At 45.7% G+C, this 22,764-nt stretch overlaps 1 protein-coding gene across 2 annotated transcripts in view; it reads right to left on the bottom strand.

Moving 5' to 3' along the window:
- Positions 1-22,764, bottom strand: part of hmcn1 (hemicentin 1) — a 677,622-nt gene that overhangs the window by 246,701 nt on the left and 408,157 nt on the right. For both annotated transcript variants that reach the window (XM_038794621.1, XM_038794624.1), the window contains exons 44-46: positions 15,051-15,212; positions 8,621-8,902; positions 7,013-7,180 (exon numbers count right to left, since the gene is read on the bottom strand). In XM_038794621.1, coding sequence (XP_038650549.1) covers positions 7,013-7,180; positions 8,621-8,902; positions 15,051-15,212 — 612 coding nt within the window. The remainder of the gene's footprint in view (positions 1-7,012; positions 7,181-8,620; positions 8,903-15,050; positions 15,213-22,764) is intronic.

Genomic DNA, 22,764 nt, shown 5'->3' on the forward strand with positions numbered 1-22,764 from the left:
CTCATAACTCTTCTGTTTATTTTGCCAATTACCTTTAATTGGTGACCTCTGGTTCTTGTCCAACAGTTTCTCCCAATCTACTCTGTCCAGATCTCTCATGACTTTGAGCATCACAATCAAATCTCCTCTCAGTTTTCTCTAATCTAATGACAGTCCTAAAATTTCCTCTCATCCAAGGAGATTCTATGGAAGGAGATTCTATGGAAGATGATTCTATGGAGTACGGCCCTAGAATTTCAATTTTATGCATTTGTCTGAAGCCTCATTTTTAGAACTATTCTGGAGAACGTTTCTACATTCTCTAAAGCCTTTCCATTCTTCCTAAAGTCTGATGGCCAGAATTGGATACACTATCCAGTTGAGGTCAAACCAATGTTTTGTAAAGGTTTGCCATAACATCCTTGCTTTTGTACTGTTTGCCCCTATTGTTTAAGTCCAAGGACCTATGTGCTTTATTCACTGCTTTCTCAATCTGCGTTGCTACCTTCTAAGACTTGTGCACATACACCCCCAGGTTATTCAACCCCTGCATCTCCCATAGAAATGTATCTTTTATTTCATATTGCTTCTCCTTTTTGTGGCTAGCCACCTTGCTGTGCTGGAGGCTTGAGCATTCTGCTGTGCTGAGAGTGCTACTGTCGGAGTTTTAACTCCTGGCATGGTAACCCATGGCGGTTAAGGGCGGGTAGGGAGGAAACAGACAAAGCGCAAACCAAAACAAGTCCTCAACAGCAGATCAGGTGGAAGATACCCGTGTGATATCAAATGCCTCAATGGTGGATGAAGGCTTCAGCAGTTCAAAGATCCACAGGCTGCAGCAGTTTGAAGATCCCCAGTCGTCGAGGTTCTCTTGCTCCTGGAACTGGACCTACCTTCTGTCAAGCATTTTCTGTCTGCTGATGTGGAACAGCATTGTTACTTTAAAAGAAGTCCCGCACAAGGCGTTTACCTAGAAGGAAAACAACCCCCCCCACCCCCCCCCCCCCCCCCCCCCCCCCCCACACACACACACACACAGAATAAGTCCTACGGCGATCAGTGAGAGGTGATGGGGACAGTATCATTGATCTGGAAGTCCCTAGGTTTGGACCAGCACATGGTTAGTGGAGTTTCATTCAGTTGTTTCGGCAGCTTTCTTCCTGACTGAACAGCCCTCTTCAGGATCCACTCTGCTCACCCCGCATGGGGAGCAGCTCGAAAATGGTGCCCTAAAAATAGCCTACTCCATCTCCAACCTGGCTGGAAAACTGTACCCAGCTGGTCCATCTACCGGCGGTCAGAAAAACAAAGTTAAACTGAATTTCGAAGCCTGAAATGCACGACCCTGGATAATGGGCAGAATGGAAAACTGCTCTTGCTGTCCGTGAACACAGGCACTTCAATATTGATGTCTCTGCCCTGCAAGAGGTCTGAACAGCAGGCAGAGAACAGCCGAAGGAAGATGACAATGTTGCACCTTCCTTTGGGGCAATATCACTTAGGGGCAGCACAAGTGGATAGCACTGTGGCTTCACAGCGCCAGGGTCCCAGGTTCGATTCCTCGCTGGGTCACTGTCTGTGCGGAGTTTGCACGTTCTCCCAGTGTCTGCGTGGGTTTCCTCCGGGTGCTCCGGTTTCCTCCCACAGTGCAAAGACGTGCAGCTTAGGTGGTTTGGCCATGATAAATTGCCCTTAGTGACCAAAAAAGGTTAGGAGGGGTTATTGGGTTACGGGGATAGGGTGGAAGTGAGGGCTTAAATGGGTCAGTGCAGACTCGATGGGCCGAATGGCCTCCTTCTGCACAGTATGTTCTATGTTCCTCTGGAGAGGAAAACTGAAGGATAAGCCCAGGATGCATGGAATTGGATTCAACAAAAAGAACAAACTTGTGAACTGACTCTTGGAGCTCCCTGTTGGCATCAATAAGCATCTCACGACTCTCCGTCTACAACTTGCCAAGAACCAGCAGGCAATGGTCGTGAGTGCCTGTGCCCCAACCCTTGATGCTGATGACGAGTCAAAAGTAGGCTTCTACTCCACACTGGCCACTATATTCTCTAACATTCCTAGGGAATACAAGATAAAACACCAGCTTGGAATCACTAACGCACTGTTCCACCAAAACAACAACTTCAAGACTTCCTGGAGACATCCATGATCAAAGCACTGGCACATGATCAACTTCATTATCATCCGATCCAGAGACAAAATGGATGTCCTGATGCCCAGTGCAGGTGACTGCTGGACAGACCACCAGCTCATCTGCTCCTCTACATGCATCAAACTCCACCAGAAGCAGCAGGAGATGAAGAAACAGCTCAGAAGTAAGATCAATGTTGAGCAGCTTCAAGAGCCAAGCATGCAAGTGAGCCTTCGACAATGTTTCACCCAAATCTCCAAAGCATTCATTCTAATGAAATGGAGGAAAACTGGAAAGAGCTAAAGACAACAATCATCTCCAGCTCGAGGAAACCATCAACTACAAGACCAGGAAACGTCAAGACTGGTTCGACGAGAACAGCCACATCACCCAAGATCTCATTGACCAGAGGAGGAAAGCTCCCCACGCCTGGCAAAATGGCATCACCAGCATGGCAAAGAGAAGAACACATTAAACAGCAACAGTGAAGATACAAATATGAACTAGGGAAATCAAGAACTAATGGTGGACTGAGAAACTATGGAGTTGCAACTCCTTGCCAACAAGCATGACATCTGGGGCTTCCTCAGTGCCACCAATGCAATATATGGACCCAACACCCTAGGCCTCAAACTGATGCGGAATAAGGACGGAACCCTTTTAAGAGATGGAGAAAACATCCGTCTTTGATGGACAGAACATTTCAAAGAACCCCTAACCCATGATACAATCGTAGATGAGGACCTTTTAGAAAAAATCCCCCAACCCCCTATCAATGATGATCTAGGACTCCCACCAAACATGGATGAAGTCAAAGCTGCCATTAAACACACTAAGAATGGAAAAGCTACAGGAGTGGATGGGATTCCAGCAGAGAGTTTCAAACTTGGAGAAGACAGCACCATCATCTCCATCAGCTGTTTCTGAAAGTCTGGGTTAGAGAAGAAATCCCTGCCAACCTCAGTGATGCAGCCATCACCACCATCTTCAAGAAAAGGAGCAAAGCGGACTTTGGGAACTATCGAGGAATCTCTCCACTCTCCATCACTGGGGGGGGGGGATCATCGCCTGAATCCTGGCTAGCCACCTCCTCACAGTCTCTGAAGAATTCCTTTCGGAAAGCCTTCCAGCTTCTGACCAAACCAGGGAACAACAGACATGATTTTCACTGCTCAACAACTTCAGAGAAATGCCAGGAGCAACATCAACCATTCAACATGGCCTTCACCGATCTGACCAAGGCTTTTGACTCAGTCAACCAGGAAGTGCTATGGAAAACACTGTAAAAGGCTGGGTGTCCAGAGTAATTCATCAGCATGCTTCAACTCCTCCACAACAAAAATGTTGGCGACAGTCTTCAACAATGGAAATATGACAGTAACCTTTGAGGTCAAGACTAGAGTCCAACAGGGACACGTCATTGCTCTGCCATTTTCCAGCACAAGCTCCCCAGTAGAGTGGACATAGTCTATAGGATGGACAGGAAAATTTTCAATCTCATTCGGTTGAAATCCAAAACAAAAGCGACAGTGACATTGCACTTGGAACTTCAGTATGTGGATGACAATGCCAACTCCGCTCTCTGAAGAGAATCTCCAAACCATGTTTGCCGCTTTTAAGGAAGCATAACCGAAGAATCGGTCTCAGCCTCAACCTCAGGAAGACTCTAGACCTTTACCAATCCACCCCAGGGCAAGATCCGGTCTCTTGTTCCATCAAGATCAGTGGAGAAACCCTCCCACACTTGGAACATTTCCCCTGCTTGGGAGCCACCTTTCATCTAAGGCGAACATAGATTGGGAGATTCAACTTTGCATCCAATCCATAAGAACTGTCTTCAGACGTTGAAGGAGGAAAGTGTTCGACAACCGTGACATCGGTGCTGATACAAAGATTCACATACAAGGCAACCATCTTCCCAAATCTTCTATATGGCTCAGAAAACTGGACTACGTACAGACACCATCGTAAGGCCCTGGACCATTAATGCTGTCTGAAACAGATTCTCCATATTGGCTGGGAGGACAGGCATACTGGCATCAGCACCCTTGTAGATATCAAGTGCATCAGCCTCAAGGTCATGACCATCCAAAACCAACTCTGCTGGGTTCGCCACATGCTTAGGATGTCAGAGCCCCGATTGCAAAAGCAAATCTACTTTGCCCAGCTCAGTGATAGCATCTGAACTAGATGAGGATAAAGGAAGCACTTCAAAGACACTCTGAAGGCATAGCTCAAGAAACGCAACATTGGTGTCAATGCCTGGAGGACCCTTGCTCAAAGAAACCTACCTGGAGAAATTTGCTGATTGCAGGATCATAATTCTTTGAGAACACCCAATGGGAAGAGGAGGTGCGGAAAAGGATCCTGACCAAGAAATGCCAGCAGTCAAGGATCAATCCCACCTCCTGGAAACATCTGCCAGAGGTGTGATTGAAGATTCGGCTCTAGGATCGGGCTCATCAATCACGCAAGGACCCACAGAACCCGTGACCAGTGACACCAAGTTTCTTGGATGGACAATCATGCTCATTAGTGAATGTTATGCACTTTGCAAGGAGGAATGGAGGCATAGACTCTTTTCTAAATCAGTAAATGCTTCGGAAATCAGAAGCACAAAGGTACTTGGGAGTCCTTGTTCAAGATTCTCTTAAGATTAATGCGCAGGTTCAATCGTAGTTAGGAAGGCAAATGCAATGTTAGCACTTGAAAGGGCTAGAGTATAAGGCTCTGGTCAGACCCCATTTGGAGAATTGTGAGAATTTTTGAGCCCCGTATCGAAGGAAGAATGTGCTGGCCTTGGAAAGGGTCCAGAGGTGATTCATAAGAATGATCCCTAGAATGAAGAGCTTGTTAGAACGTTTGAGGACTCTGGAGCTGTACTCGCTGGGAGTTTTAAGGATGAGGGGAGATCTTATTGAAACTTACAGGATACTGAGAGGTCTGGATAGAGTGGACATGGAGAAGATGTTTCCACTTGTAGGAAAAACTATAATCAGAGGACACAATCTCAGACTAAAGGGACGATCCTTCATAACAGAGATGAGGAGGAATTTCTTCAGCTAGAGGGTGCTGAAGCTATGGAACTTTATGTCACAGAAGGCTGTGGAGTCCAAATCACTGAGTGTCTTTGAGACAGAGATAGATAGGTTCTTGATTAATAAGAGGATCAGGGGTTATGGGGAGAAGGCAGGAAAATGGGAATGAGAAAAATGTCAGCCATGATTGAATGGCGGAGCAGACTCGATGGGCCAAGTGCCTAATTCTGTCTTATGGTCTCATGATCGCCGAAGATGATTGCTTCTCCTCATTCTTCCTGACAGACATCATTGCATTAATTTTCATCTATTGTGTGCTTTCCCATTCCACCAGCCTGTCAATGTCCTCTTAAAGCTTATCAGTATTCTCCGCATAGCTCACGCTACTTCTTAGTTTTGTGTCATCTGCAAATTTTAAAATTTCTCCCTGTACACCTGTTAATAGAGAAAAAGTCCTCGGGAGCCCCACTATATACCTCCTCCAGTCCTAAAACATCTGTTCCCCATTACTCCCTTCCCTGGGGCAGCACGGTGGCACAGTGGTTAGCATTGCTGCCTACGGCGCTGAGGGCCCGGGTTCAAATCCCGGCCCTGGGTCACTGTCTGTGTGGAGTTTGCACATTCTCCCCGTGTCTGCGTGGGTTTCGCCCCCACAACCCAAAAGATGTGCAGGATAGGTGGATTGGCCACGCAAAATTGTCCCTTAATTGGAAAAAATAATTGGGTACTCTAAAATTTATTTTTAAAAAAATAAATAAAAATACTCCCTTCCCTGTTACTCAGCAGATTTCATTTCCATGTTGCTACCGTCCCTTTTATTCCATGGGCTTCAACTTTGCTGACAAGCCTGTTATGTGGCACTTTATCAAATGCCTTTTGAAAATTCATGTGCAGCTCTTCCAGCATGATCCTCACATCATACCACTCCGTGACCTCATTAAAAAACTCAATTAGGTCAGTTAAACATGATTTTCCCTGATATCCATGCCAATTTTCCTTAATTAATCCACATTTGTCCAAGTAAAGGTTAATTGTGTCTCAAATCATTAATTCTAAAAGCTTTCCCACTCCAAGGTTAAATTGACCGGCATGTAATTGCTTGGTTTACTGTTGCGCATTTTCTTAAACAAGTGTGTAATATTTGCAATTCTCCTATCCTGTGACACTATGCCCGTGTCTAAGGAGGATTGGAATATCATGGCCATTGATTTCCACCCTTATTTCCCCCTTATTTCCCCAGTATCTTTGAATGTGTCTCATCCAGCCCTGGTGACTTATCAACTTTAAGTACACTAGCCTATACAATAGATCCTCTTTTTAACTGTTTAGTCTATCTAACTTGTCAACTACCTCCTCTTTCATTATGACTGTACATCTGTCTTTACCAAGGAAGAAAATGCTGCCAAAGTACTCCTGTAATGTCCTCTGTCTCCATGCATGATTCTTCTTTTTTGGTCCCCAATCAGCCAACTCTTCCTTTGATGCCTTTTTACTATTTATGTGCATTTGGGAGACTTCTGCTTTTCATTTTATGTTTGCTGCCAATCTCTTCTCATACTCTCTTTGCTTCTCATTTTTTTTCAGCAGGGCAATAAGGAACAATAACTGCAGCGACATAGGCAGTCTGATTCAGAAAATAATTAGACAAACATTAAATTCAAAGATCCTGATTTTGTTCTCCAAATAGAACATTATTACATTACTGACCACAGCCTATACCAGCTGATGTTCCCATTCCACTGCTCTCTCTGATGTGTAAAGCATGAGATTTTGAATTTTTCACTTGCAGCATTTCGTAAGTATCCTTTTGTAGACGTGTACAAATGTAATTAATGGTCACTTGTAGTGTGTTTACCTGAGAGTATTCTCAAAGTATTGCTCAGGCTTATGGGATGTCCATCCTTCAGCCAGGTGATCGATGGAAGAGGGATGCCTGAGGTTTCACAGTTAAATACAACAGGATTGTTGACCACAACACTGATGTTATCTGGCACTCCAAGGGCTCCATTAATACTTGGTGGAACTAAGAGAAAAGATTTGAAAATCAATTGATGGAAATAAATTGGTAGTCAACTACATTTTTCCAATTAAGAGCTTATCAATCATAATGAAACCAAAATCCTATCCCTATAAACATGTTTCAAAGTAAATAAAACTGATGAACAATGAATACTTCCATGCTTTCCCAAACAGCCTTACAAGTTGTCTGCATTGGAACAAATTGAATTACTAGTTAATATTGGCCTCGATTCAGCGGACAAATATTAACGTCTGCTTTTGGGCACATTTAGCGCGGTGATTCGAGCCCAGCCTCTGGCAGTGGCAACCTGGCCACCCTGGCATTGCCACCTGGCCAACCAGTGGCACAGTGGTTAGCACTGCTGCCTCACAGTGCCAGGATACTGGGTTCATTTCCGGTCTTGCAGGATTGTGTGGAGCTTGCATATTTTCCCTGTCTCTGCGTGAGTTTCCTCCTGGTACTCTAGTTTCCTCTTAGTCCAAAGTTGTGTAGGTTAGGGGGATTGGCCGTGCTCAATATGCAGGGTTACACGGATAAGGCAGGTGAGTGGGCCTAGGTAGACTGCTCCTTCCGAGGGTTGGTGCAGAGTTGATGGACCGAATGGCCTGCTTCTGCACTGTAAGGACTCTGTGGATTCTATAGATTAGCAATTTACCATATAATGATCACATTCAACCGAGAGAAAGTTTTGAATTTGGTCAGCTATTAGATATGTGGACATGTAAATGAAAGTCCGTGCTTAAATGTATTGCATCTAATTCTTCATCACAGTCAACACCATTCTCTGAATTCCCACCGTATATTTGTCTCATTAATCTAATACATGGGAAAATGACAAAAAGATGCACCCTTTCCACTGGTTCCAATTTACTCTCTTCGAGTGCCAGCAGCGACAAGTCAGGCCCTTATTTTCTGAATTCATCTTGTGTTGTAGAAAAATTTAATTACTTTCACCTTTCCTTTTGCCAAAATTGGTTCTTCATTTTCCTAAATTGAAAACAAACTGACTGCTCCTCGTCATACAGCTTCTACTGAAATCTGTCATAAATATTGGCAAAAACAGTGACAAATTGAGAGTTGTTAGGAGTCTAACTTCCAGAAACAATTATGTACAAATAAGGTAACGGATATTTCTGCCATTGATCCTTTCAGGCTGCTAAGAACTAACTGGTTAATTGTGTACACTAATTTTTCATCTTCTTAAAAAAAAGCCACTTGGAAATTTGCTTTAAAAAAATGAGAAATAATTACGTGAGGATTTGTATTGTTAAATTTCATTGAGTGTTATGACCATGCAGGAATAGGCTAACATGGAATGGTAGGTAGCAATCGAAGTTGTTGGGTTCACCAAAAGGTGGAAAATCATAAGCGAGCCTTGTCCATCTGATTTTAAATTTATAGATCACAGGATCATTTAAATAGATGTATTATACTACTCCTTACCATGCACATTGAGGTCATATTTCTTATCAGTTTGTCCTGCTACATTCACAGCCACACACGAGTATCGCCCAGTGTCAAAAATCTGCGCATTCGTAACCTTTAGCAGCTGTCCATCATTCAGGATGATTACTCCTCTGCCATTTACAAGAGGGCGGCCATCTTTCAGCCACGTCAGTGCTGGTCGAGGAACCCCCTGGGCTTTGCACTCTAAGGTAACATCATTCCCTCGAATAACGATTACTTCAGTCAGACGGTTTTCAGCGTTATCAATAGTTGGTCGGACTGTCAAACACACAAAAACATTTTTTAAAAACAAAAGAGTTCAACAACTGAATAAAATTACGCTCCAGAAGATAGCTTAATTCATGTTACAGCTACATAGCGTACAACTACATAGTAAAAGTCAACTTTTTATTCTGAGTATTTTAATTAGCTACAACACTAAAGTAGCTCTTCAAAGAAGGAAGAATGAAGAACCTACAGAACATATGTACAATTTAATTTTTGTTAGCTAACAGCAAAGTAGAACAAGGCAAGATAGACAGTAGAAAATCCTATTTGTTTAACTCTTAATTCACACTGACAAATAATGATCTCACCAAGGTCTAATTCCTCAGACTGTATCAGGGGGTCTGTCAGTTTCTTTTGTACTTTTTAGTTCATTGCAAGGTCACAATTATTATAAAAGACACCATCAGCACAAAGATTTCCAATGTCCTGTTTCACTCAAAAATATGGAATTGATTTTGGATAAACTTGTATATTTTTGAAGTCCTCGCCAGTTACAAAGCTAAATGTTTCCAGGGTTTTATAATAGGCTGTAAAAGTGCATCTTAAATGAACCTATAATTGGAAATGTTGTCCCTCCTTCACCTCCTTACCCAAGTGGCTGCTTAAAGAAGCATCGTCCTGATTACCAAGGGAGAATGGAATAACTATGCAATCCAAATGACAATTCACTGATAAATCCCATGAATTATGTTATTGATTCATACAAGAAAGAATAATCTTGCATATGAATCACAAACTTTAGCACTTTTTTGCAGACTGTGAGTAGATAGAGGAAAATAACAGAGGACATATTTCCTGCACTGCAATTAGAAGAGATTGCTTCAATTGTTTTCCTTTTCAGAAGACATGCACCATACTTACCCCTACTTTTGTTGGGAAAGTGCCAAACATTGAATGTTTTTCGGATGCTTGCACACTTATTGCGATCAAGTTGATAATGCAGGAAATCTGAATACTTCTCCACTGATCAGCCATAGAAATCACAAATATCTGTAACTTTCTATTTTCTCTCTGCCTCACCCACAAATACTCATTCTTTAGCTATGAGTCAAGCTCCTTGAACATGAAGAGGTTTTAATTGTTGGGGATTAAATATGTCCTGTCCTCTTTTCTCTTTTTCTACTCACTGTTGGGGTTAGTATTCAATAATAATAATCTTTATTGTCACAAGTAGGCTTACATTAACACTGCAATGAAGTTACTGTGAAAATCCCCTAATTGCCACATTCCGGCGCCTGTTCAGGTACACGGAGGGGGAATTCTTAATGTCCAAATTACCTAACATCATGTCTTTCCGTGACTAGTGGGAGGAAACCGGAACACCCGGAGCAAACCCACGCAGACACAGGGAGAACGTGCAGACTCCGCACAGACTGTGACCCAAACCGGCAATCAAACCTGGGACCCAGGCGCTGTGAAGCAACAGTGCTAACAATGGTCACAAATGGGTAATACAACAGATTTGTTTTTCCCGGGTACACTGACATCAGTTCTAATGCCTACTGACCACACTGAAGTCAGGTATCTCAACACAAAAGCCAGGGATTGAACAGAAGACATACCCTCTGATCTAAATGGCTTAGTGTAACACTGGGTGGTGTCAATATCCACTTGATGATTGAGGATCCTCCACAAATTAATGCCCAATTTGAGGTCATTGCATTTCCACCCTGATGTTAACTGGATTTTGCCCATGCTAACTCATTTCACAGGTGCCTAAACATACCAAGAGTGGAGGAAAAAGATAGCACTTGAAGTACAAAAACTGTTCTAAGGCATTGCACAAATGAACAAAGATCAAGGAACAGATGTTTGCGTAACATTAGAAACTTTAACTTGTCTTGTTTGGATTAAAGCTTGGATCACATATTACACATTATCATTTAAAGCAGCAGAAAGTGGTTGTGCCTATGGTACTAGCATGACAAACCCCTGCAGTGATGTCCTGGAACGGAGATAATTGACCTCCAAAAACCACAACCATCTTCCTTTGTGCCAGGTGTGACTCCAACCAGAGGGATGCTTTTCCCCAGTTCCCATTGACTTCAGTTTTGCCTCGGCTCCTTGATGCCACACTCGTTCAACTGTTGCCCTGATGTTAAGGACAGCCATGCTCACCTCACCTCTTGCGTTCAGCTCTTTTGCCCAGGTTTGAAACAAGGCTGTCTGAAGTCAAGAGCTGAGTGGTACTGGTTGAATCCAAACTGAGCATCACCAAGCAGGTTATTACTGAGTAAGTGCCGCTTGATAGTATAGTCAATTATGCTTTACATCACCTTGTAGAGGGTTGGACTTGTCCTTTTTTGTGTGTAGAACACAAAGCTGGGCAATTTTTCACATTGCCGGGTAGATGTACTGGAAAAGCTTGGCTCGGGTGCAGCTAGTTCTGGAGCACACATTTTCAATCCTATTGCCAGAATATTGTCAGGACTTGTAACCTTTCCATTATCCAGTGTATTCAACCTTTTTTCTTACTATAACATTGAGTGAATTGAATTGCCTGAAGACTGTGATCTTGAGGACCTCAAGAGGAGGTCAGAGATGGACCATCCACTTGGCACTTCTGGTTGAAGATGATGCTAAATGCTTCAGCCATGTTTTTTTGCCGCAATGTTCTGGGATTCCCCCATCATTGAGGATGAGGATGTTTATGGAGCCTCCGCCTCTTGTTAGTTATTAAATTGTCCATGAGTGCAGGGCTTTGATCTGTTTGCTGTTGCCTGCCTGGGTTCACAGACAGCACAGAGCACCTCCTCCCATCCCCACACAGTGGTCCTTAATTGGACAGCAAATCCACTCTAGTTATTAATAGACTGGATTATACAAAATCCCAGATTAATGACTGATTTCCCATAGTGTTCTGGCTTCTGACTCCATCAGGGGCTGGTTTAGCACACTGGGCCAAATAGCTGACTTTTAAAGCAGACCAAGGCAGGCCAGCAGCACGGTTCAATTCTTGTACCAGCCTCCCCGAACAGGCACCGGAATTTGGCGACTAGGGGCTTTTCACAGTAACTTCATTGAAGCCTACTTGTGACAATAAGCAATTTTCATTTTTTCATTTTCATCTGTGCCTGACGATGGGGTTTTAGAATCCCACAGAAAAATCCTGCCCCAAGGCTTTAAAAAAAATATGATGTTCAGCTGATAAGAGATAGGTTGACCAAGAAGCGCAAAAGTCAATTGTTTCCAAGGTAGGAATAAATTGCCTAAACTATACTTACTTATGGCCAAATAACTCAACAATGAATATAGGGCAGCATGGTAGCATAGTGGTCAGCACAGTTGCTTCACAGCGCCAGGGTCCCAGGTGCGATTCCCGGCTTGGGGCATGGTCTGTGCGGAGTCTGCACGTTCTTCCTGTGTCTGTGTGGGTTTGTTCCAGTTTCCTCCCGAAAGACGTGCTGTTAGGTGAATTGGATATTCTGAATTCTCCTTCTGTGTACTCGAACAGGCGCCGGAATGTGGCGACTAGGGGTTCTTCACAGTAACTTCATTGCAGTGTTAATATAAGCTTACTTGTGACAATAAAGATTATTATTATAACAAATGTCTCCACTTGATCTTGTGGATAAGATCAAATTCTAGACCATTCATTTTGTTATATTTCTTTGTTAGCCACAAAGAGAAAAAGGTATGGAGGTGCCCACACACTGGGTTCTTTCAAAATGATGAGAGATTTTATTAAGAAGTGTTGCTCATACAATCCAAAAACCCATACACACACTGCTGATGTCACAACACATTACGTGATGCTTTACAGCAGGTATTCTCTGGCACATAACACCCCTCCCCCTTTACTTCATTCGTGCAGTGACATCGATTTAACATTTATACAAGAGACCCACTTGTGCATTATGGTTCTAAACATATATAAAATTCAATGCGACACTCTGAGGTGGACATTTATTTGCTTTGGGCTGAATTTGACGTTCTGGAATCTGGCTACTCGAGACATTGGAAGTATGCTCTTTCCTTTCAGTAGGTAGTACGTCCTGGGAGGTTACTCCAGTATCTGCCCCTGTAGGTATTGGAGGGTCCTCAGAAACAGAATCTGAACTTGTTCCGAAGTATTGTGGTCTAGATTTTACAAAGGTAGAGCTTCTTGAGAAACTTTAGCAATTTCACACTGTGAAACTAGTAGCTGATCAGCATGACGTCGCAAAACTCTTTCATCATCCCTCTGCACGATGTCTGAAATTGGATCGGTCTTTGCTAGGATCACAGCAGGTATTCATTTCTCATTGGTGGTGGAGCTTATCACTGCAACTCGTTCTTCCTGGTTGAATACTCACTTTTTAAGAGTTTTGCTCCCTCCTAGCAATTTGTGCTTGTTGTTGTCATTTGGAGAGTTAACAAATCAAACTGTGTTCACAGTTTCCTTTTAGACAATAGCATTGTGTTGTAGCATGTGCAGTGTTCCTGCAAGACATTAGGAATCTATTCATTCTTCTTGCCAATATCCTTCAACACTTTGATGGAATGTTTCAAAGATTGACCAGAACATTCGGCCAATCAATTTGTTGCAGGATGATGAGCTGACTTTGATATGGTGTACAGCGTTTCCCTCCATGTCGTGCTCAAACTCCTTCAAAGTGAACTGAGTGCCATTGTCACTTACAATCTGCACTGCACTGGTGTTCCAAACCTTGCAAGTATTTCGCCCAGTTTCTCAATGGTCCGCTCGGTCATCGTTGACTTCCAGCCATTTAAAGTGTGCATCTACAATCACTAAGAACATGTGACCCTCCACTGGACCAGCATAATCAATGTGTATTCTCTGCCATGGCTGTGTCAGCCATTCCCATGGATGTAATGGTTGCAATGGTGGAATGTTCCTTAGTTATGCATAGGATTGACATTGCCCAACTTCTCTTCAATTTGAGCATTTAATCCTGGCCATCAAAAATATCAATGTGCCAGTTCCTTCATCCTCATCACACCAGGATGGCCCTCATGTAGCTGGCCAAGGACTCTACCAGGCAGGAACAGAGGAATAATCACACGGATTCCCCATAATAAAACTCTATTCTGCATTATCAACTCAAGTCTTCGTGTAATGCGGGGTTTGAGGTCTGGATTTTTCCTGTGAACTTCTGATAGCGTCCCTTTTTGGAGCAAATCCATCATCTTTCCTATCACTGGGTCAATTATTGTTTATTTCAAGGGGGCTGGAGTACAAAAGTAGAGGTTTTCTGCAACTATACAAGGTAATAGTGAGGCCACATTTAAAATATTGTGTACAGTTTTGGTCCCTTTATTTAAGGAAAGATACATATTATCACTCTAGACAGTACAGAGGAGGTTTACTACGATGATCCCTGGTATGGAGGGGACTGGATATGAGGAAACATTAAATGGGTTTGGTCTGTACTCCTTGGAGTTCAGAAGAATAAGAGGTGACATTATTGAAACAAATAAGAGTTTGACAGGGTAAATTTTGAGAGGATGTTTCCATTCATGGGAGAGTGTAGTGAGCACAGTCATCGAATAGGAGATTCAAGACAGAATTGAGAAAGAATTTCTTCTCTGAAGGAATGGTGAATCTTTGGAATTCTTTATCCCAGGAAGCTGTGGAGGTGTAGTCCTTGAACATTTTCTTTTTCTAAAATAAATTTAGAGTACCAATTCATTTTTTCCAATTCAGGGGCAATTCAGCATGGCCAATCCACCTACCTGCACATCTTTGGATTGTGGGGGCAAAACCTACGCAAATATGGGGAGAATGTGCAAACTCCACACGGACAGTGACCCAGAGCCGAGATCGAACCTGGGACCTCGGCGCCGTGAGCCAGCAAAGCTAAACACTGCGCCATCATGCTGTCTTCCTTGAACATTTTCAAGGCTGAAATCGATAATTCTTAAGGGTTACAGAGATAATGATGGAGCAGGCTCATATTTTTTATGGTGTTATATTTTGTTTTATAATGCTCCTATGAAGCACCTGGTGTTCGTGTTCAAGATGCGATATGAATATAAATTGTTGATTTTGTTGATTTGCTGTTTTACAACTTACTTTAGCAAAGGTAAAAAATAATGAGGATATATCCTGATATACTGACTGGTATATTGTTGTTAACAGGGCAAAGATGATTTATATTCAGAAAGAGTTCAGTTAAGGAAACGTTGTGTTACCTACCATAGACCTCTAATGTGTATTCCTTTCTGCTATTCCCAGCAACATTAGATGCCACACAAGTGTAGGATGCACTGTCAGATATTTTAGCATTCGAGATCTGCAACTGTCGCCCACCAGAGATAACACGAACTTGTCCAGATTGGTCATTCAGCAATGGAGAACCTGTCAAGTAATAAGGAACAAAGTAAATGCCATGAAAATATTATTGCAAGTTTTATTGAAATATAATATACAATGACATCATTACTCCATATTAGCAACTGAAAGGTTACAGGTTTACTAAGCCATAATGGAGAAGAATTTTAGAAGATCTGCACAATTCATTTGGCTCTTTCCTGCTCCTTGCACTTTGAAGTATGTCTTCTTGAAGCAGTACATCACTTCTTGGATATTCTATTTCAAAATCATTGCTCGGCACAACATCGAGGGCCGAAGGGCCTGTTCTGTGCTGTACTGTTCTATGTTCTATGTTCTATGTTCTAAAATAAGGGGCTGGATTCTCCATTTCAGAGACTAAGTGCAGTCGTCGGGACTGAATTGGTGGTGTTCCACAACCACGGAATCGGTGCCAGTCCCGAGCAATTCAGGATCCGTTAATAGACTTGCACCGGTGCCATGTGGAACTATAACAATTCTAATCAAAAACAATGTCCGATTCTGCAGGTCTGTAATTGGCACGCGAGAGGCTGACAAGCTGCAGCCGCATGTAAGCACTCCACTTCCCACACACACTCATTCCAGCCAACAAGATGGCAGCCCAAAGAGTGGCACCATGGATCGCAGATGTGGAGCTCCAGACTCTGCTGGACACTGTGGAGGAGAAGCCAGGCATCCTGTTCCCTGGGGTGGGAAGGAGGCTGTCACCCTACACTGTACATCGGGTGTGGGCGCAGGTGGCAGAGGCTATGAGCGCCGTGGGCCCCACCATCAGCACCAGCCAGCAGCATCGCAAGAAGCCCCTGTGCCCCTGGCACCAACCCTCATCCCACACACCCGTAACCCCACCCAGCTGTAACCCTCCCCACCCAGAGGACTGAACTCCACCTGCTGGCAGTTTGCTCACACCCCTCCCTGCACCACATGCCAACACCCATAGCGCCAATCATAGCCGGGTGTCCTGTTCACTAAGGCCACCAGCTGCCTGCTTTCGGATATTCCCACGTCTCACTGCATTTTCTGTTCTCTCATTCCCCCCCCCCCCAAAAAGGAGAAGGTGGCACATAACCACAGAGAGAGAGAGAAGACTGGAGGGGGCCCGCTGGACCTTTGGCCCCTCATCGGCGCAGGGCGCCAGGCACTGGACCTGGACAGTGGTCCCGGAGAGAGGGCAGTTGTCGAAGCAGAGGTCGGCATCAGGGAAACAGGTGAACCACCGCTGATTTGCGTGGCATAACCCCCACACCAGCATTTCACCTCCCCCACACCATCACAACCACAACCACAGCAGCCCACCATCTCTACACCACCCCACTACCCAACCTCCCCCACATCACCACCCCAACCCACAATCCAACCTTGTGTCACGCTTTGGGCGCAATTCTCCGCTCCCCAGGTCGGGTGGGAGAATTGCGGGAGGGCCGCTCTGGCACCCCCCGCGATTATCCCCCCCCCCCCCCCCCCAAAATGGCGTGTCGCAAAATGCGACACGCCGCTCGGAGAATCGCCGGTCGCCGTTTTTCACGCCGACCGGCAATTCTCCGGCCCGGATGGGCCGAGCGGCCTGATGGTCCCGACCTGTTCACACCGGCAGCAACCACACCTGGTCGCTGCCGACGTGCGACAGTGTGCGACAGGTAAGTGTGGGGCCTGTGGGGGGCGGAGAGAAGAACGAGCACCACGGGCGTGCTCGTGAGGGGACTGGCCCATGATCGGTGCCCACCGATCGTTGGGCCGGCGTCTCTAAGAGACGCACTCTTTCCCCTCCGCCGCCCCGCAAAATCAAGCCGCCACATTTTACGGGGCAGCGGAGAGGAAGGAGGCAACCGCGCATGGTCGGCTGACGTCACTTAGGCGCCGCCGGTCGCGTCATTCTCGGCGTGCCGTCTTGACGCAAGCATCAAGGCCCGGCGGCCGAGTTTCTCCCAACGCCGCTCCTAGCCCCCAGGGGGGAGAATAGGGGGCGAGGAGTGGCCTCCGTCGCCGGCGTGAAACACTCCGGGTTTCATGCCGGCGTCGGCCGTTGCGGAGAATTTTGCCCTTTGTGTCTTCTGTCTTGCAGGATCACCTGGAGACAAGGCAGGCCCTTCCGATATCCCCCGCACACGGCCACAACCCCAGCACATGTCTAGCGAGGAGGCAGCAACAGATACTGACACGAGTCCCCAAACACCAGTCCGTGACCCCCGGAGCACCAGTCCGGGGATGACACCGACTTCCCGTCACTGCTGTCTTCAACACCCTCCAACATCCCAGAGACCATCACCTCGGTTGAGCATGTTAGTGAAGAGGCTCCTGGGGCACTATCTGCCGTGCTCTTCACACATGCAACAGTAAATCAGGTGGAGGTCAGAACTCCTGAGGGGGTGGACGGTCAGAGGGCGGCTCAACTCTAGGGACGTAGCTGCCATCCAGACATTTCTCGTGCTTCTAGAAATGGCCTTCCCGTCGATGCTGGAGATGTAGGCAGAGCCAGGGACTGCATGACGGGTTATCAGCAACCATCCAGTGCCTGCAGGTGCAGTTGGAGGGGTCCAACCGCTTACAGGGGCAGGAAGCAGTGCCAACCATGCGTGCCTCACAGGCCAACACCCCATGGGTGACGTCCGCAATGGAGGCCTTGGGGGTGAAAATATCGGCCATGCGTCAAGATGCCCAAGGCCTGGAGCACTGTGTGTGTGGGTGGTGACTGAGGCACAGGACACGGCAACATGATATGCCAACAGCGTTTACTGTATGTGTGGCACGCTGCTGTCGAAGCACCGAAGCATGGCGTTCAGACAAGCGCCCGGTGATGGCCTTGATTTTCACCTGATGCACGATTCTCCACCCAACCACCATTCCAGATTCCAGTGTCGGCTTATGGAGAATCCTGCCCCAGGGGTCTCCCATTTAAGTTGGAGATGAAGTTCTGTGTGCCGGAGGTGGTCGCAGAAGACCAGACGTGCTTTTCTAAGGGTAGGCAGCTAACAGCGAACATCAGGTGACTGCTAAGCATGATAATGGCACCATCAAGGAGGGAACACCAGAGGTGATCATCTCCCTGGATGCAGAAAAGGCCTTCGACAGAGTTGAGTGGAAATACCTCATTGAGGTACTAGAGCGGTTTTGTCTGGGGACAGGGTTCACTCCTGGGTGAAACTCCTGTACAATATCCCATGGCGAGTGTATGGACCACACCACCAGCTCTGAATACTTCCAGCTGCAGACAGGCACAAGGCAGGGATGCCCATTGTCCTCGTTCCTATTCACCCTGGCAATTGAGCCGCTGGCGATCGCCGTTAGAGCGTGAGAAGCTGAAAGGGAATCTGAAGAGCAGACAGAGAGTAGAGGTTCTCACTCTGTGCAGATGACCTGCTTCTCTGCATCTCGGACCCGCAAAGCGGTTTGGAAGGGATCATGAAGCTCCTGAGAGAGTTTGGAGCCTTCTCAGGCTACAAGCTCAACCTGAGCAAGAGTGAACTCTTCCAGGTCAACCCAAAATGGGGAGGGGCAGAGCTGGCAGGACTACCATTCAAACAAGCCCAAAGCAAATTCCATTATCTGGGGATCCAGATTGCACATGACTGGACACAGATCCAAAGTGGGACCTGGACAGCCTGGCTGAGGAAGTCAAAAAGGACCTGCAGGGATGGGACACATCCCACTCTCCCTAGCCGGGAGGGTGCAGACAATCAAGATGAACGTGCTACCCAAGTTCCTTTTCCTGTTCTGATCCATACCGTTCTACATCCCCAAGGCCTTCTTTAACTCGGTCGATAAAATGATTATGACGTTTGTGTTGTGGTGAGGGGGGGTGCAGGGATGAATCTCCGGGCCCTCTCCATGGCAGCACTCCCATCCCCACCAGCCTAGGGTAGCCAGTGTTGGTAGCTACACTGAACCTGGAATTAAATAAGACAGCACTTCGGCTTAACCAAAATGTCCACTATGGCCCCCATCTGCGGCAACCACAGGTTCTTGCCAGCCACGCTAGATGCCACCTTTACGAGGTGGAGACACCCTGGCCTTTGCTTCCCGAATCGCCTGCCGAAGAATCCTGCTGAGCTGGTAATCAGCAGCACCACCCAAAGCTACAGACTGGCTGGCAGACCCATCGGAGTTTCTCAACCTGGAGAAAATCAAATTCGTCATCCAGGGGTCAGAGGAGGGCTTCCACAAAATATGAAGGCCATTCACCAACTGGGACCAGGACCTGTTTAAAGCCAACAGTCAATAGAGGGAGGGAAAGTGGAGGGGGAGCACACAGGAGCTAACAAGGCATCACGGAACAGATAGAGGAAGGGGTGGGGAAGAGCCAGGGAGAGAGGAGGGAGAATTTGGAATGGCAGGAATAGACAACAGGGGGCAAAGAGCAAGGCCACAAAGTACAAGACCCCAAAGAAACAACTAAAATATGAAAATGAAATGAAATGAAAATAGCTTGTCACAAGTAGGCTTCAATTAAGTTACTGTGAAAAGCACCTAGTCGCCACATTCCAGCGCCTGTCCGGGGAGGCTGGTACGGGAATCGAACTGTGCTGCTGGCCTGCTTGGTCTGCTTTAAAAGCCAGCGATTTAGCCAAGTGAGCTAAACCAGCCCCTAGTGAGCTAAACCAGGGGGAAAGAGAGAAGATGGTGCCCGGCCAAATGACGGGGGAAAGGGCTATACATATGTAAATCGATGACAATCACGTTTTGTAAAATACGAACCCCAATAAAATATCTTAAAGAAAAAAAATAACAATAAAAACATTTAGAAAAATAATTGGAACATTTTTAAACTGGGAGTCAAGTGTAGTTGTAACTTTATAATATTACTATTCTAGATAGAGGATTGTATTTTTACATTTCAAGGATCATATAGAAATGACCTGATGCTTTGCAGCATTTGATGTCTCAGCATACATCTTTCAACTCCAGCAGAGGGCAGCAGAGCGGAGCTGCTGATTGGCTGTTGCGGGGAAAATTTGCTTCAGTGCATTGCGGTCACTGTATCCAGAACGTGTACCTGAGCAAGACACCCTCCATGTTCAAGTGAAGGCAAGCATCCAGCAGAGGGCAGCAGAGCAGAGCTGCTGATTGACTGTTGCGGGGAAAATTTGTATCAGTGCATTGCGGTCACTGTATCTAGAAGGTGGTTTGTGGAAGAGCTATCGTCAAGTGACAACACCTTCCAGCTCCTCTAATCTAAGGGGTAGAGTGAATAACAGGTAAGCTCTTTCTTTCTTTTTCTTGTTTTATCGAGTGGGGATGGCAGGAAAGGCAGTGCAATGTTCCTCCTGCAGAATGTTTGAGGTGAGGGACGCCGTCAGTATCCCTGCTGATTTCACCTGTGGGAAGTGCACCCATCTCCAGCTCCTCAGAAACCGTGTTAGGAAACTGGAGCTGGATGAACTTCGGATCATTCGGTAGGTAGCTTCAGGGATGTGGTTACTCCGAAGAATCAAGATAGATGGGTGACTGTGAGAGGATCTCGGACCGTGTTTTCAGAATCCTTAAGGGGGAGGGAGAACAGTCACAAGTCGTGGTACACATCGGTACCACGACATAGGTAAGAGAAGGGACGTGGATTTAAAACAGGAATTTAGGGAGCTAGGGTGGAAGCTGAGAGCCAGGACAAACCATGTTGTCATCTCTGGTTTGTTGCCGGTGCCACGTGCTAGCGAGGTGAGGAACAGGGAGAGAGTGTAGATAAACACGTGGCTGCAGGAATGGTGCAGGAGGGAGGGTTTCAGTTATGTGGATAATTGGAGCACATTCTGGGGACCTGTACAGACAGGACGGTTTGCACCTGAACAAGAGGGGCACCAATATCCTGGGAGGGAAATTTGCCACGAATGTTCAGGGGGGGGTTAAACTAATTTGTCAGCGGGATGGGAAAACGAGCTGTAGTCCAGAAGCCAGTGTTGAGAGTAGTGAGGTACTGAGGAGGGTATCAAGGTTGCAGGAGTGTACCGGCAGACAGAAAGGTGGGTTGAAGTGTGTCTACTTCAAAGCAAGGAGCATTTGGAATAAGGTAGGTGAACTTGGAGCATGGATTGGTACTTGGGACTACGATGTTGTGGCCATTACGGAGACATGGTTAAAACTGGGACAGGAATGGTTGTTGGAAGTTCCGGGGTATAGATGTTTTAGTAAGAGTAGGGAAGGTGGTAAAAAAGGTGGAGGAATGCATTGTTAATCAAGGATAGTTTAACGGCTGCAGAAAGGCAGTTCAAAGGGGATCTGCCTACTGAGATAATATGGGTCGAAGTTAGAAATAGGAAAGGAGCGGTCACATTGTTAGGAGTTTTCTATAGGCCCCCAAATAGTAATAGAGATGTGGAGGAAGAAATCGCAAAACAGATTATGGATAGGTGTGGAGGCTCAGGGTTGTCATGGGTGACTTTAACTTTCCAAATATTGATTGGAACCTCTATAGGTCGAACAGTTCGGACGGGGCAGTTTTTGTACAGTGTTTGCAGGAGGATGTCCTGACACAATATGTTTGTGGGAGAGCACTTTGGAGATAGTGACCACAATTTGGTGTCTTTCACTATTGCAATGGAGGGGGATAGGGCCATACGGCAGGGCAAGGTTTATAATTGCGGGAGGGGTAATTATGATGTGATTAGGCAAGAATTAGGGAGCATAAGTTGGGAACAGAAACTGTCAAAGAAAGCCACAAATGAAAAGTGGAGCTTGTTCAAGGAACAAATACTGCGTGTCCTTGATAGATATGTCCCTGTCAGGCAGGGAGGAAATGGCCGTGTGAGGGAACCATGGTTCACAAAAGAGATTGAATGTCTTGTCAAGAGGAAAAAGGAAACATATGTAAGGATGAGAAAACAAGGCTCAGTTAGGTCGCTTGAGGGTTACAAGGTAGCAAGGAATGAGCTTTAAAAAAGGGCTTAGGTGAGCTAGGAGGGGGCATGAGAAGTCCTTGGTGGGTCGGATCAAGGAAAGCCCCAAGGCTTTTTACTCTTATGTGAGAAATAAAAGAATGACCAGTGTGAGGTAGGGCTGGTCAAGGACAGTAGTGGGAACTTGTGCATGGAGTCAGAAGAAATAGGAGAGGCGTTAAATGAATACTTTTCTTCAGTGTTCACCAAGGAGAGGGGCCATGTTTTTGAGGATGAGAGTGCGATACAGGTGGGTAGGCTGGAGGAGGTAGATGTTCTGAGGAAGGATGTATTAGCAATTTTGAAAAACCTTAGGATTGACAAGTCCCCTGGGCCAGATGGGATATATCCAAGGATTCTTTGGGAGGCAAGGGATGAGATTGCAGAGCCTTTGGCTTTGATCTTTGGGTCCTCACTGTCCACGGGGATAATGCCAGAGGACTGGAGAGTGGCGAATGTTGTTCCTCTGTTTAAGAAAGGGAATAGGAATGACCCTGGTAATTATAGGCCGGTTAGACTTACATCGGTGGTCGGTAAGTTAAGGGAAAAGGTCCTGAAGGATAGGATTTATGACCATTTGGAAAGATGCAGCTTAATCCAGGATAGTCAACACGGATTTGTGACGGGTAAGTCTTGCCTCACAAATTTGATTGAATTCTTTGAGGAGGTAATTAAGTGTGCAGATGAAGGTAGAG

The sequence above is a fragment of the Scyliorhinus canicula genome, chromosome 4, assembly GCF_902713615.1.
Source record: "Scyliorhinus canicula chromosome 4, sScyCan1.1, whole genome shotgun sequence".
NCBI lineage: Eukaryota > Metazoa > Chordata > Chondrichthyes > Carcharhiniformes > Scyliorhinidae > Scyliorhinus > Scyliorhinus canicula.